At 37.5% G+C, this 14314-nt stretch overlaps 1 protein-coding gene across 12 annotated transcripts in view; it reads left to right on the forward strand.

Moving 5' to 3' along the window:
* The window catches only part of LOC128686323 (protein fantom), a 286463-nt gene that overhangs the window by 199100 nt on the left and 73049 nt on the right, over positions 1-14314 (forward strand). For all 12 annotated transcript variants that reach the window (XM_070085930.1, XM_070085936.1, XM_070085933.1 and 9 more), the window contains 3 exons: positions 288-714; positions 10852-11033; positions 11673-11795. In XM_070085930.1, coding sequence (XP_069942031.1) covers positions 288-714; positions 10852-11033; positions 11673-11795 — 732 coding nt within the window. The remainder of the gene's footprint in view (positions 1-287; positions 715-10851; positions 11034-11672; positions 11796-14314) is intronic.

The following is a 14314-nucleotide window of genomic DNA, read 5'->3' on the forward strand; positions in this document are numbered from 1 at the left end:
TGTTTTTGGTGTTCATTCTTATCTAACTAATGATCACTGGCTAGTATTATTTCTACTACACCCAGTTAGAAGCATTAATATGAAATAAATGTATTGCATATGCATTTAGTGTAATGTTTATGTGGCAGTGAAAAAACTGCTTCATGCTTTAAAATTGAAGTTAGTCTAGCTCTTTCTTTTATGGTCATTATTATCCTATTTATTTCTGTTCACATATGGTAACACCCCTTCAGTAACTAATTACATCTTGCATACTTCTTGAAAAACTAATGTAGATTTCATTTCAGGTAGCAAAAGTTACTCAAGAATCTCAAGAGAAGGAAGCTGATTTCCTCTTGACAATCAAGAACTTGCAGGAGGTAATTAAAAGGAGAGATGAACGCTGTGAGAAAATGGAACATCAGATGCTGATGATTACTGACAAAGGCTTGAAGGAAAAATTGGATGATCTGGGTCACAACCTGACACGAACAGTCAACCTTGGAAAACACGACAATGTACTAGAGTTTCATATTGACAAAGTTCTATTCGAAGCTCCCGAGTTCAATCTGTTAAAGACATTTGTTTCCTGGACAGTTCCATTCTCACTGGAAGATCCTTTACAGCATACCAATGTTGCCATTGGTATTGATGCTCGCTACAATTATTCAGCTCTTTACAAGTTTCAGATGAACTTCAGAAATCTTGTTTCTTTACGTGATGATAATGTCACAGGTAATGTTAAAATGCAATGATTCACATACATTATGGAAAATTCCACAAAATATTTTGAAAAATTAAAAAAAAAATATGGCACTGAAGATTATTGAAATCTACATAGTATTTAACATTTTCTTTTTTCTTTTAACACATTGGCTGTCCCCCACCAAGGCAGGGTTACCTGGAAAAGAAAACATTCATTCATAAAGTTTTTACATTTAGTAATTTGTACATGAGAAGGGATTACTAGCCCCATGCCCATGCTCCTATTTAACATATTTTGTATAATTAGGATTTTTGGAATATTTTATGGCATACCACACCATTTATGAATTTGAAATAAGTGTCTTTCTATTGATAATGCCTTTAATGACAAAGGTTGGTGGAAGATTTTTGGTAGGGTATGTAATAGACAGAAATTAAAAGTGAACATAAAAAAGAGCAAGATGATGAGAGCAGCAATAAAGTCCAGATAATGAAAGATTCAATTTCAAACTGGAGGGAGAGAGTGTGAAGGAAGCAAATGTATTAAAATATTTGGGAGTGGATGTGTTGGCAGATGGGTCTGTGAAAGACAAGGTGTATCATAGAACACACAAGGGAAAGGTAGGTGATATGTTGAGGCATCTGTGGTAAGGAAAAAGTTTATCTCTAGAGGCCAGAAAGGGAATATACCAAAGTATAGTGATACCTGTATTTTTATATGGGTGTGTTATCTCTGGAGGCCAGAAAGGGAATATACCAAAGTATAGTGATACCTGTATTTTTATATGGGTGTGAGGCAACAAAGAGGAGGAGACTGGAGGCAGTTGAAATGTCATCTTTGAGAGCACTGTTTGGTTTGAATATTACACAAAGAATTCAGAGGATTAAAATTAGGTAATTTCTTCTCTAACACTGTCTTCCTGTTCTACCTCTTTCATCTCCCACCTCCCTCTCTTTTATATTCTGGCTCCCTTTCCTTCATGTTAGTTAATGGCCCAAGTCGGACTGAAGCATCGTTCTAAGTTTCAATCTCCTATGTGGGGTTATTTGTGTGTTGTTCCACTACAGTATTGTGCCTTTTTATTCCTTCTTAAGGTGATGTGGGTTACCAAAAGTATGTTTTAGAAGGCAGAAGAGTTGTTGAGGTGGTTGAGTATTTAGAAAGGATGGAGCTGAATAGGATGAACAGGAAGGTGCATGAATCTGAGTTGGAGGGAAGGAGGGGTAGGTGCTGGAGAAAGGTAAATAGGGGGGAGTGCTCTCAAGCGCTCTCAAGAAAAATTAGAAAATTTATGAAAATGAGTTATTCATATAGAAAAATAGCTTAACTCTTTGGCAACACAATGGTACAAGAATCAATGTTCTACAACGTTTCTACAAGAAATTATAGTCATTTATATCAGGTATGGTGGCGGCGAATGAATTTTCCCCATAAGAAATAATGGAAATAAAATTAATCCGTGCAAGACGCCCAAAAGTATGAAAAAAATTTTTTTTTACCACATGAAATGTTAATTTTAATACACACAAACTGAAAAAGGCATGCACAATTACATGACACTTACTTTTATTGAAGATCTGGTGATGATTGATGGGATGGGAGGAGGGGAGAGCATTATCTTCTTACTGTTTAGAAGGGGAATCCCCTTCCATTAGGACTTGAGGTAGCAAGTCCTTTTCTGGGGTTACTTCCCTTCTTCTTTTAATGCCACTAGGACCAGCTTGAGAGTCACTGGACCTCTGTCGCACAACAAATCTGTCCATAGAGCTCTGTACCTCCCGTTCCTTCAAGACTTTCCTAAAATGGGCCATAACATTGTCATTGAAATAGTCACAAGCACGGCTTGCAACAGCTGTGTCAGGGTGATTTTCATCTATAAAGGTTTGCGTTCAACCCACTCTGCACACATTTCCTTAATCTTTGAAGTAGGCACAATGGATTCCACAACTGGCATAGGCTTCTCAGGGTTAGCCCCAAACCCTTCAAAATCTTTCTTAATTTCCATACTAATTCTCACCCTTTTTACCACAGGGTTGGCACTAGAAGCTTTCTTATGGTCACTTATTTTCCAGAAACAGCACCGAAAATTTAATTACGAAATATTCCGAGTGTATGCTTGGATTTACCGCGGAGGCTGGCTGGTAAACAATGGGACGGAGCGGCACATTTGGCTGAGGGCACATTGGACGCGTCTCGGACGAAAATCGGTATGCGGGTTTTTAATCGGTATGCGCGGCAAAAATTTTTAGTAATCGTTATTCTATGCGATGCCATCGTTATGCGGGGGTCCACTGTAATTGATTATTTGGCATCATATAAGAGTAGTTGGAGCTTATCAATAGACGTCTAGCCTATCGGGAAGCACCTAGGTACACTCGGCAGTGATCCCTCTCCAGAGAGTGCCAGGTGAAATCACTTCATTATTACGCTTATATCAGCTTATATATTAACTATACGGCTTATTTATCTATCAGAATTGATCTAATATGATATAATAATCACTGTAAATAACAAACAAACATGTTATATACTCTAGACTGAATAAAATAGGCCATAATATAGCGAGAGTCCACCAGCAATATTTCGATATAAAAAAGTTACTCCTCGTCTCCATGTTGTATTGTTTGGTCTGTGAGTGAGAGAAAACGATGTTTTGAAGAGGATAACTGCACTAGAACATCAGTTTACTAAGAAATACACCGAAACAAACGCGATTTTCGCGAAAAAAGAAAATTTTTTTTTTGACGGTAGGCCTACCGGCGTTCTAGGCCTATATCTCGGAAGTAACTTATTCACTTATTTCGCGGACCTCAACCATTATTAATGATTGTATTGAAATGATTTTCACAGACAATATAAAACAAAGTGTGTTTTAATTTTTAACGATGGATTTTTTGGAATATCTCAAATATTTTTGATTTTGTGGGGGGTAAAAGGCAGATATTTTGGTGAATGCCAAAAATTCTGTCAAATGTATTTTTTTTTTACCATGATAATAAGATATATTAGATGAAATGGCAACGTAAAAGATTCGTGCTAGTTGTATTCTAACAGTTGGGAATGTCGGAAGTGCCACTCGTAGTGCCAATTTGTCAGGGGATGCTGCCATATATCAAAATTATGTTAATATTTTTTTTCTATGTTGTTTGTTGGCCAATCATACTGAAACTTTGTCACATTAAACTATATATGCACCTCTAAAAGTACACCAAAAATAAAATAAATCGGTTGAAAACAAAAAAAAAAAAAATATAATCCCTCACTCCCCCCTAAAGGAGGTTTTGTGTGCTAGGGGCTTGAGTATCCAGGCTTGTGTGTGCATGTTAGTTTAGGAGTGGTTTGTATTGTTTAACATGCTGTTGAAGTGTACACAAGGTAACATTTGTGAAGGGATTCAGAGAAACCAGTTAGCTGGATCTGATTCTTGGAGATGGAAAGTACAGTGTCTGCTCTTTGAAGGAGGGCATTTGAATTATGATATTTGTGAATGTCTGACAAGACTGGTACAGTGGAACCTCTACTTACGAGTGCATCCACGTGCGAGTTTTTCCAGATATGAGCAGCTGCTCAGTTGATTTTTTGCAGTAAAATTTCCAGATGCGAGCAGGCCTCAAGGGAGGTTAATTGACACTGGTGAGAGGGCTCTTGCTCTTGATCTAGGGAATTGGATCTCAGTTATTTGTTGGACTATCTTATTGAAACTTGGGCAGTGTGTGATGAAAAGATGCTTCTTAACCCTTTGACTGTCGAGGTCGTATATATACGTCTTACGAGGTACCGTGTTTGACGTATATATACTCATAAATTCTAGCGGCTTCAAATCAAGCAGGAGAAAGCTGGTAGTCCCACATGTGAGAGAATGGGTCTGTGTGGCCAGTGTGCACCATATAAAAAAAATCCTGGAGCATGCAGTGTATAATGAGAAAAAAAAACTCCGACCATTTTTTTAATTAAAATGCCGACTTTGTGGTCTATTTTCGTATAGTATTTATGGTTGTATTTTTGGTCTCATTTGATAGAATGGAAAACATATTATAGAAATAGAGGTGATTTTGATTGATTTTACTATAAAAAGAACCTGGAAATGGAGCTCAAAGTAGGGGAAATGTTTGATTTTTGCCCATGTTCAAAAGTAAACAAATGATGTCATTGTCCAATAAATATCCAACTAGCCATTCTAATATGCAGTCATGAATGGGTTGATGTTATTTATACAATTATTACAGCATTGCAGTAGTCTGCATAACAGTAAATTGTCTATTTTTTGTTTGAATAAAAATTCAAAATAGAAAGCAAGAGTAATATCAGAGGGGGCTTGGAGACGTGACTGATGAACAAAGAAAATGTTATTTTAGAGCCAGGAATGTCTGCATTGTTCATTCTGAACCTTATTTTGAAATTGTCATATTTTTTAATTTTTGTGAAATTGGCCAAATTGCAAATTTCTGACCACGTTATTGGGTAGTTGAAATCAGTAAATGGGCAATTTCTTGCACTCAATCGATAGAAAAAATGGAGTTCTGAAGAAATAGCTATGAGTTTGGATGACTGGAACAATGGAATTAGCCGAAAATAGGGCTCAAAGTGGGCAAAATCTCCAATTTGTAAATATTGCCGAGGTCGCTAACTTCGCGAGAGCGTAATTCCGTCAGTTTTCCATCAAATTTCATGTTTTTGGTGTCATTACAATCAGGAAAAGATTCTCTATCATTTCATAAGAAAAAATATTTTTTTTTTTTTTAAATTTTGCGACACCAGGAGACACTTCAGGATTGGGGGTTGCGACAGTCAAGGGGTTAATGTACACCAAAAATGAAAGAAATCGGACCGTAAATAACGAAGTTCACTTCTCAGCCATTAGCCTCCCCTTAGCGCTATATTTTCGTATGGTTTTTATGGTTGTATTCTCGTTTTATTTGGTCTCTTGTAATAGAATGGAAGATATACTACAAAAATAAATATGATTTTAATTGGTTTCACGATGAAAAGTACCTTGAAATTGAGCTCAAAATAGCAGAAATGTTCGATTCTTTGGCGACATCAGTGGTAGACACCATGAGGTAGCAGTGGTAGACAACATGAAGCAACAGTGGCAGACATCATGAGGTAGCAGTGGCAGACAACATGAAGCAGCAGTGGCAGACATCATGAGGTAGCAGTGGCAGACAACATGAAGCAGCAGTGGCAAAGTGTAGCATTAAGAGTGTAGCAATTAAGTGTAGCATCAAGAGTGTAGCAATTAAGTGAAGCATTAAGAGTGTAGTACTTATAAGTCTGACTTTTTTGGGTTATTCTAGGTTCTCTACACATGTAGTCAGGAGCAGGAATGGCCACTGTGGTGGCCCTGTAAACAACAACAATGGCTGCTGTCACCACCACTAGCCACTTACCTATTGATGTGTATTTTATTCATTCTAGTGTATATATCATGTTTTTGTATTATTAATATTGTTTATTATGTCATATTACATGAATTGTGATAGATAAATAAGCTGTAGAGTTGATATTAGGGAAATTATTAAAGTATTTTCTCGTGCCTGGAATTCCACTAGAACGAATTAATTCCATTTCAATTAATTTAAATGAGGAAAATTGACTCTGCAAACAAGCAAATCCAGTTGCGAGCAAGGTCATGGAATGGATTAAACTCATAAGTAGAGGTTCCACTGTATTGAATGAATGATTGTGAATGTATTTCCATTGTTGGATCACACAGCCTTGGTGAGAGACAGCTAGTGTGTTAAAAATGCTTCATATAGTAGTAATAATTATAATGATTTTATCAAAATGTTAGTGAAAGGCACTTAAAAATCATAACACCAAATTTTAATAAGGCTCCAAACCTTCAAATTGTTTCAGAGAAATGGAAATATGCTTTGACCTTTTGAAGTGTAGATGAATCAAGAGAGTTAGCAATAAAATTTTATGATTGTATGTTGTGAAATTAAAGAGTTTATAATGGTAGTAAAAATTTGTAATCATACAATTTTTGATACCTAGGTAATAGGTTGGTAGACAGCAGCTGCCCAGGGAAGTACTACTGTTCTGCCAAGTGAGTGTAAAATGGAAACCTGTAATTGTTTTACATGATGGTAGGATTGCTGGTGTCTTTTTTCTGTCTCATAAACATGCAAGATTTCAAGTACGTCTTGCTACTTCTACTTACACTTAGGTCACACCACACTTGCATTTTTTTTTTTTTTTTTTCAACAAGTCAGCCATCTCCCACCGAGGCAGGGTGACCCAAAATGAAAGAAAATCCCCAAAAAGAAAATACTTTCATCATCATTCAACACTTTCACCTCACTCACACATAATCACTGTTTTTACAGAGGTACTCAGAATACAACAGTTTAGAAGTATATACATATAAAAATACACAATATATCCCTCCTAACTGCCAATATCCCAAACCCCTTCTTTAGAGTGCAGGCATTGTACTTCCCATTTCCAGGACTCAAGTCCGGTTATGTAAAATAACCAGCTTCCCTGAATCCCTTCACTAAATATTACCCTGCTCACACTCCAACAGCTCATCAGGTCCCAAATACCATTCGTCTCCATTCACTCCTATCTAACACGCTCACGCACGTTTGCTGGAAGTCCAAACCCCTTGCCCACAACACCTCCTTTAGCCCCTCCCTCCAACCTTTTCGAGGACGACCCCTACCCCAGCTTCCTTCCCCTACAGATTTATACGCTCTCCATGTCATTCTACTTTGATCCATTCTCTCTAAATGACCAAACCACCTCAACGAACCCTCTTCAGCCCTCTGACTAATACTTTTATTAACTCCGTACCTCCTAATTTCCACACACCGAATTTTCTGCATAATATTTACACCACACATTGCCCTTAGACAGGACATCTCCACTGCCTAAAACCGCCTCCTCGCTGCAGCATTTACAACCCAAGCTTCACACCCATATAAGAGTGTTGGTATTACTATACTTTTATACATTCCCTTCTTTGCCTCCATAGATAACATTTTTTGCCTCCACATATACCTCAATGCACCACTCACCTTTTTTCCTTCATCAATTCTATGATTAACCTCATCTTTCATAAATCCATCCGCTGACACGTCAACTCCCAAATATCTGAAAACATTCACTTCTTCCATACTACTCCTCCCCAATTTGATATCCAATTTTTCTTTATCTAAATCATTTGATACCCTAATCACCTTACTCTTTTCTGTGTTCACTTTCAACTTTCTACCTTTACACACACTCCCAAATTCATCCGCTAACCTTTGCAATTTTTCTTTAGAATCTCCCATAAGCACAGTATCATCAGCAAAAAGTAACTGTGTCACTTCCCATTTTCTATTTAATTCCCCATAATTTAATCCCACCCCTCTCCTGAACACCCTAGCATTTACTTCTTTTACAACCCCATCTATAAATATATTAAACAACCATGGTGACATTACACATCTCTGTCTAAGACCTACTTTTACCGGGAAGTAGTCTCCCTCTCTTCTACACATCCTAACCTGAGCCTCACTATCCTCATAAAAACTCTTTACAGCATTTAGTAACTTACCACCTATTCCATATACTTGCAACATCTGCCACATTGCTCCCTTATCCACTCTATCATATGCCTTTTCTAAATCCATAAATGCAATAAAAACTTCCCTACCTTTATCTAAATACTGTTCACATATATGCTTCAATGTAAACACTTGATCTACACATCCCCTACCCACTCTAAAACCTCCTTGCTCATCTGCAATTCTACATTCTGTCTTACCTCTAATTCTTTCAATAATAACCCTACCATACACTTTTCCTGGTATACTCAGTAAACTTATTCCTGTATAATTTTTACCATCTCTTTTGTTCCCCTTCCCTTTATATAAAGGGACTATACATGCTCTCCGCCAATCTCTAGGTACCTTCCCCTCTTTCATACATTTATTAAACAAAAATACCAACCACTCAACACTATGTCCCCGCCTGCTTTTAACATTTCTATCATGATCCCATCAGTTCCAGCTGCTTTAACCGCTCATTCTACGTAATGCCTCCCCCACACTCACATCCTGCTCTTCTTCACTCCTAAAAGATGGTGTATCTCCCTGGCCAGTGCATGAAATTACCGCCTCCCTTTCTTCGTCGACATTTAAAAGTTCCTCAAAATATTCTCGCCATCTCCCCATCTACTAACTTCCCTACTCTGTTTTTAACTGACAAATCCATTTGTTCCCTTGGCTTTCTTAACTTGTTTAACTCCAAAATTTTTTCTTATTTTCATTAAAATTTCTTGACAGTGCTTCTCCCACTCTATCATCTGCTCTCCTTTTGCATGTACAAGCATATATATAAACACCCCTCTGGGTTTTCTTCTGTTTTCTTACTAGTTCTTGTTCTTGTTTATATCCTCTTGTCTCCATGGGGAAGTGGAACAGAATTCTTCCTCCATAAGCCATGCGTGTCGTAATAGGCGACTAACATGCCAGGAGCAAGGGGCTAGTAACCCCTTGTCCTGTATACATTACTAAAGTTAAAAAGAGAAACTTTCGTTTTTCTTTTGTCACCCTGCCTCGGTGGGATATGGCCGATTTGATGAAAAAAAAAACTTAGTAATGTATTTTTGAAAGTGGAAAGACTGTCTTTTTGTCTAATCATGCTGGTAATCACAGTAAATATGCAAAAGTGTTAAAATGCCGCATACATATGTTGTAATTATCATAATCATGATTGTTTCCAAACTTGACCTTTGCAAAAATATGTCATCAATGTAACTTGTTCATCTCAAGTTTCAAATCCAGTTTTTTTTTTTTTCATTTGGCTTTGAAGTATTGGCTACCCCTCCCAGTAGGTAAACAATTATAATTTAATAGATGCCCAGGTTTGAGAAGTTTCTCAATATTGTATTATTGTTTCTAGTGATTTATATATTTTATAAGGTGCACTGCAGCTGTTCTTCCTCAATAAGTAATGTATTGTTAATAACCCTTTGACTGTTTCGGTCCTATATATACGTCTTACGCACCATTGTTTCTGACGTATTTATACTCGTAAATTCTAGCGGCTTCCAGTCAAGCAGGAGAAAGCTGGTAGGCCCACATGTGAGAGAATGGGTCTGTGTGGTCAGTGTGCACCACATAAAAAAAATCCTGCAGCACGCAGTGCGTAATGAGAAAAAAAAAGACCGTTTTTTTGTATTAAAACGCCGACTTTGAGGTGTATTTTCGTATAGTATTTATCGTTGTATTCTCGTTTTCATGGTCTCTGGTGATAAAATGGAAAACATGTTACAGAAGTAGAGATGATTTTGATTACTTTCACAATGAAAACGACCTTGAAATTGAGCTCAAAGTAGCGGAAATGTTCGAGTTTTACCAATGTTCAGGAGTAAGCAGATCACACCACACGTCCAATGCACTTCAACTGGGGAGTCTGATATTCTTTCACTAGTGCACTGATATTATTTATACCATTTTTACAATAATGCAGTAGTCTTCATAACAGTAAATTTTGTATTTTTTTGTATGAATAAAAAATCAAAATAGAAAGCAATAATAATATAAGAGGGGCCTAGAGACATGACTAATGAACAGAGGATATGTTATTTTAGTGCCAAGAATGTCTACATTGTTTATTCTGGACCCTATTTTGAAATTGGCATCTTTCTTAATTTCGTGAAATTGGCCAAATTGCCAATTTCTGACCACTTTATTGGGTAGTTCAAATCGGTAAATGGGCGGTTTCTTGTACTCAGTAGATAGAAAAAAATGGAGTTCTAAAGAAATAGCTATGAGCTTGGTCAACTGGAACAAAAGAATTGGCCAAAAACAGGGCTCAAAGTAGGCGAAATCGCCGATGCGTATACGTATGTCGCCGAGACCTCTAACTTCGCAGGAGCCTAATTCCGTGAGTTTTCGACCAAATTTCATACTTTTGGTGTCATTACCATCGGGAAAAGATTCTCTATCATTTCATAAGAAAAAATAATTGATTTTTTCCAAAAATTTATCGACATAGATGACAGTTTCAGAAAGGGGCCTGCGACAGTCAAAGGGTTAAGGCTTTGTAAATTTATTCCATTGTATTATAAACATTTCATTTAGTACTTGTGCAGTTTCTTTGTATATTCTATGTACAGGTCAGCCAGCTAAAGTTGAGTACTTGTGCATGAAAGGTTTTTCTTACAGTTTCTGTGTATATTCTTCTGGATTCGGGTCATCCAGCTAAAGTTGGTGAATGTTATTTGAGCTTCAGTGAGGTTCTAGATCACCCACGCAACACCCTTCATGGCACTGTTCAAGTCTTGGTGGCCTTTGATGATGCAGAGGTGCAGCACCTGCCTGTTGGGCTCCACTTACAACCAGGAGAGGTACAGTACCATGGCATTCCTGTTAATCAGTTGTATATCACTAAACTTTTTGGATACATGGGAATTTTTTCTTTTGTAAGTAAAGTAATCCCTTGCTTTATGCTAGTTCACCATATGCTAATTTGCTTTTATGTGATGACCCCTTTGCTACCAATAATACCCTGTGTGTGTGTGATATCAATGCTCTCTTTTGTATATAAAATACACATTAAAGCTTATTGGGGTCATTATCTTGTTTTGGTAGTACTTCAGAGGCTATAGACCAGACAGTGACTCAGCTTGTGAGCAAACTTGTGTCATACATTCAAGGCTGGATTTTGCTTTCTCGAGGCCTTAAGCTATGTCAAATTTAAAAGACCCCCAGAATTCAAAAGTTGAAATAGATAATAGTACAGCATAGGTACCTCATAGTTTTTTTTTAAATCATATCAATAACACTCTTGTGTAGTATTTACTTGCCAATGAAGCACTGATTTACTCTTGCCTGTCTTTATTTTTGAGCAGGCAGTGAAAAATTCAAGTAAGGGATATACAGGTCAGCATTTTGAACATTAATTTTGAGGCTTAACACTAGCTTTTATTGCAGTCGAGTACATCTATGAAGTCATATAATATTAATGAAATCTTTGGTATGAACAGGTGGTTGGTACAATGAGTTATTGGTTTAATTTGCAACGCCCTTGTGAGGAAGTTATCGCCCAGCATATGCGAACTGTTGGGGTCCTAGCAGCATCGCAGCATTATCAGGATTTTGTTCCCAAGGTGGATGACATATTTTTTTTTCTGTTACCCTTAGTCCATACATTCATACATACATACAGACAGACAGACAGAAAGACATAGACAATCAGTTAATTTTTTTAAACTGTACAGTATTAGTTTAAAAGTTTTAATAATTATGTCATTGACATAGATTATGTTAGCATTAGTCATATTATGTGAATAAAGGTGGCTATATGCAGTTCAGGACTGTTATTAAAGGAAACATTTCACCTCAAGTGGTTTCTTTAATCCTAATACTGAGACAACTAAGAAAGGAGAATTTCTAGTGGTGGGAGCCAGGTGACACAAAGTGAGAGGGTGGAGTAGGTATTGGCAGTTGTAGAACTATGAGTAAGAAGGGTTTGATTTGAGAGGTATCTGCTTTTAATGGGCAAGTAGGCCTGCTGTTAATTTTTTCTGGGTGAGTATCATGTGAGTAACATCCTGTTTGCCAAGAGGTTGCATATGCTGAAACTGCTGTTTTTCAGTGGGATGGTGATAGTGATAGCTATTAAGGTCTCTCATTCATTTTTGTATGCATAAATCATTTTCATGAGTGACTAGCTTGGCCTCGTTCCATTTCGTGAGGTGTCCAAAACCATCTCTGTTTAGGACAAAGGCAATACTATGATCATTATACATAAAGGCTGCCTTAATTGGTGTCACTAACACCATCTCACATAAGCTGAGCAATTTTGGCACATCCAAACTTTTGGCAAACAGAATGTTGATATACCGGAGATGGCCATCACAAGATTACCCACTTAGACCCTAATATTAATAATAATACAGTGATACCCCAAGTTTCGTACAGCTCTCATCTCGAACAATTATGTAAGTGTATTATTGTAAGTGCTTTTGTAAGTGTATTTTTGGGATCTGAAACGGGCTAATCTAATTTACATTATTCCTTATGGGAACAAATTCGTTTAGTAACAGCATTAGAACAGCCTTCTGGAATGAATTATGGCCGAAACTCGGGGTACCACCGTATCTTTATTTCTGCAAGTACATGTACAAAGTATACAGGCCTCACTGACATCAGTGACATACTACTATATAGAAAGTTATGTAGAGCATTTCAGGCAAATTAGGTCAGTTTTGTCTCAGGATGCAACCCATACCACTTGACTAACACCGAGGTACCCATTTTATTGAGGGTGAACATGGACAACAGATGTAAGGAAACATGCCCAATGTTTTCACCCTTGCTGGGAATTGAACCCTGACCCCTCAGCGTGTGAAGTGAGAGCTTTCCCTACCAAGCTACAAGCCACCCAAAGAACAGAAGAGGATCGCAGCAGGCCTACTGGCTGTTGCTAGGCAAATACCTCTCAAACCAAATTCTTCTCACTCATGGCTCCTCCCTCTCCACTCTCTCAATGTTACCTGGCTTCTTTTTTAGATGTCTGTGATTCCTTGGTATACATACCTAATATGAATGTATTTACTCCACTATATTCCAAGATACTTCTGTAAAGAAACCCAGGATGGCTGTTTAATCCAGTAAAATTCTAAATTTAATTGATACAGTAGTTAATGCTGCAAATAGTGATATTTGGTCACTCATTGAGTCTGTTGTGGTGTGTTTTGATCTTTAGCACAGTAATTAGCTAATAATCTAATTTACCTTGTTCAGTTCAACAGCACATCCACTAAAAGCCATTTGTCTCCATTTGCTCCTGTCTAACATATTCACATAAACCTGCTGAATGCTCTAGCCCCTAAAACTCAAAGTTGTTTTTAACCCCTTCTCAAAGAAGAAAACACATTTACCATCATTCCTTCAAACCCTGTCTTTTCAGAAGTGTGCTGACACCACAATTCATATTGCCCTCTGACTGCAACATTTTAACCCTTCCCTCAGAGTGAAGGCACTACCCTTGCCACCTCCAGAACCCAAGTCCAGGTAGCCTGTTTCCCCCTGAATATCTTCATAGAAGTTACCTTTTTACACTCCAACAGCATGTCCATTAAAAAACCACTTACCTCCATTCACCCCTTTCTAACTGGTGGTTGCTCAAGCCCCTAAAACTCAAAGCCTCTTTTACCCCTCCCTCCAACCATTCCTTGGATGACTATTACCTTTCCTACCTTCCACTTCAGATTTATACATTTTTTTTTTTCACTCTATCCCTCTCCAACTTCTCTACATACCCAAAACACCTCAACAGCCCCTCCTCAGCCATCTGAATTATAACCATGGTGATCTCACTTGTTAATTTCTATACTCTAAATTCTCCGTGTGATATTCACACTATGCATTGCTCAGACATGACAAACAGCTCTGCTGCCTCAAGCCTCCTTCTCACTGCTATGTTGAAAATGTACCAGAGTATAGTGTTGGTACTACTGTACTCTGGTACATTGCCTTTTTTCTTTGTCCCCATAGATTTGCTTTCCACAGATTCCTCAATGCACCACTTGCCATTTAAGGCTTATCTTTCACAGACCCATCTACTGTCTTGTCTACTTCCAAAGATCTAAATACATTTGTTGCATCCATATATCCCCCTCCC

The sequence above is a fragment of the Cherax quadricarinatus genome, chromosome 17, assembly GCF_038502225.1.
Source record: "Cherax quadricarinatus isolate ZL_2023a chromosome 17, ASM3850222v1, whole genome shotgun sequence".
In the NCBI taxonomy this organism is placed as follows: Eukaryota; Metazoa; Arthropoda; class Malacostraca; order Decapoda; family Parastacidae; genus Cherax; species Cherax quadricarinatus.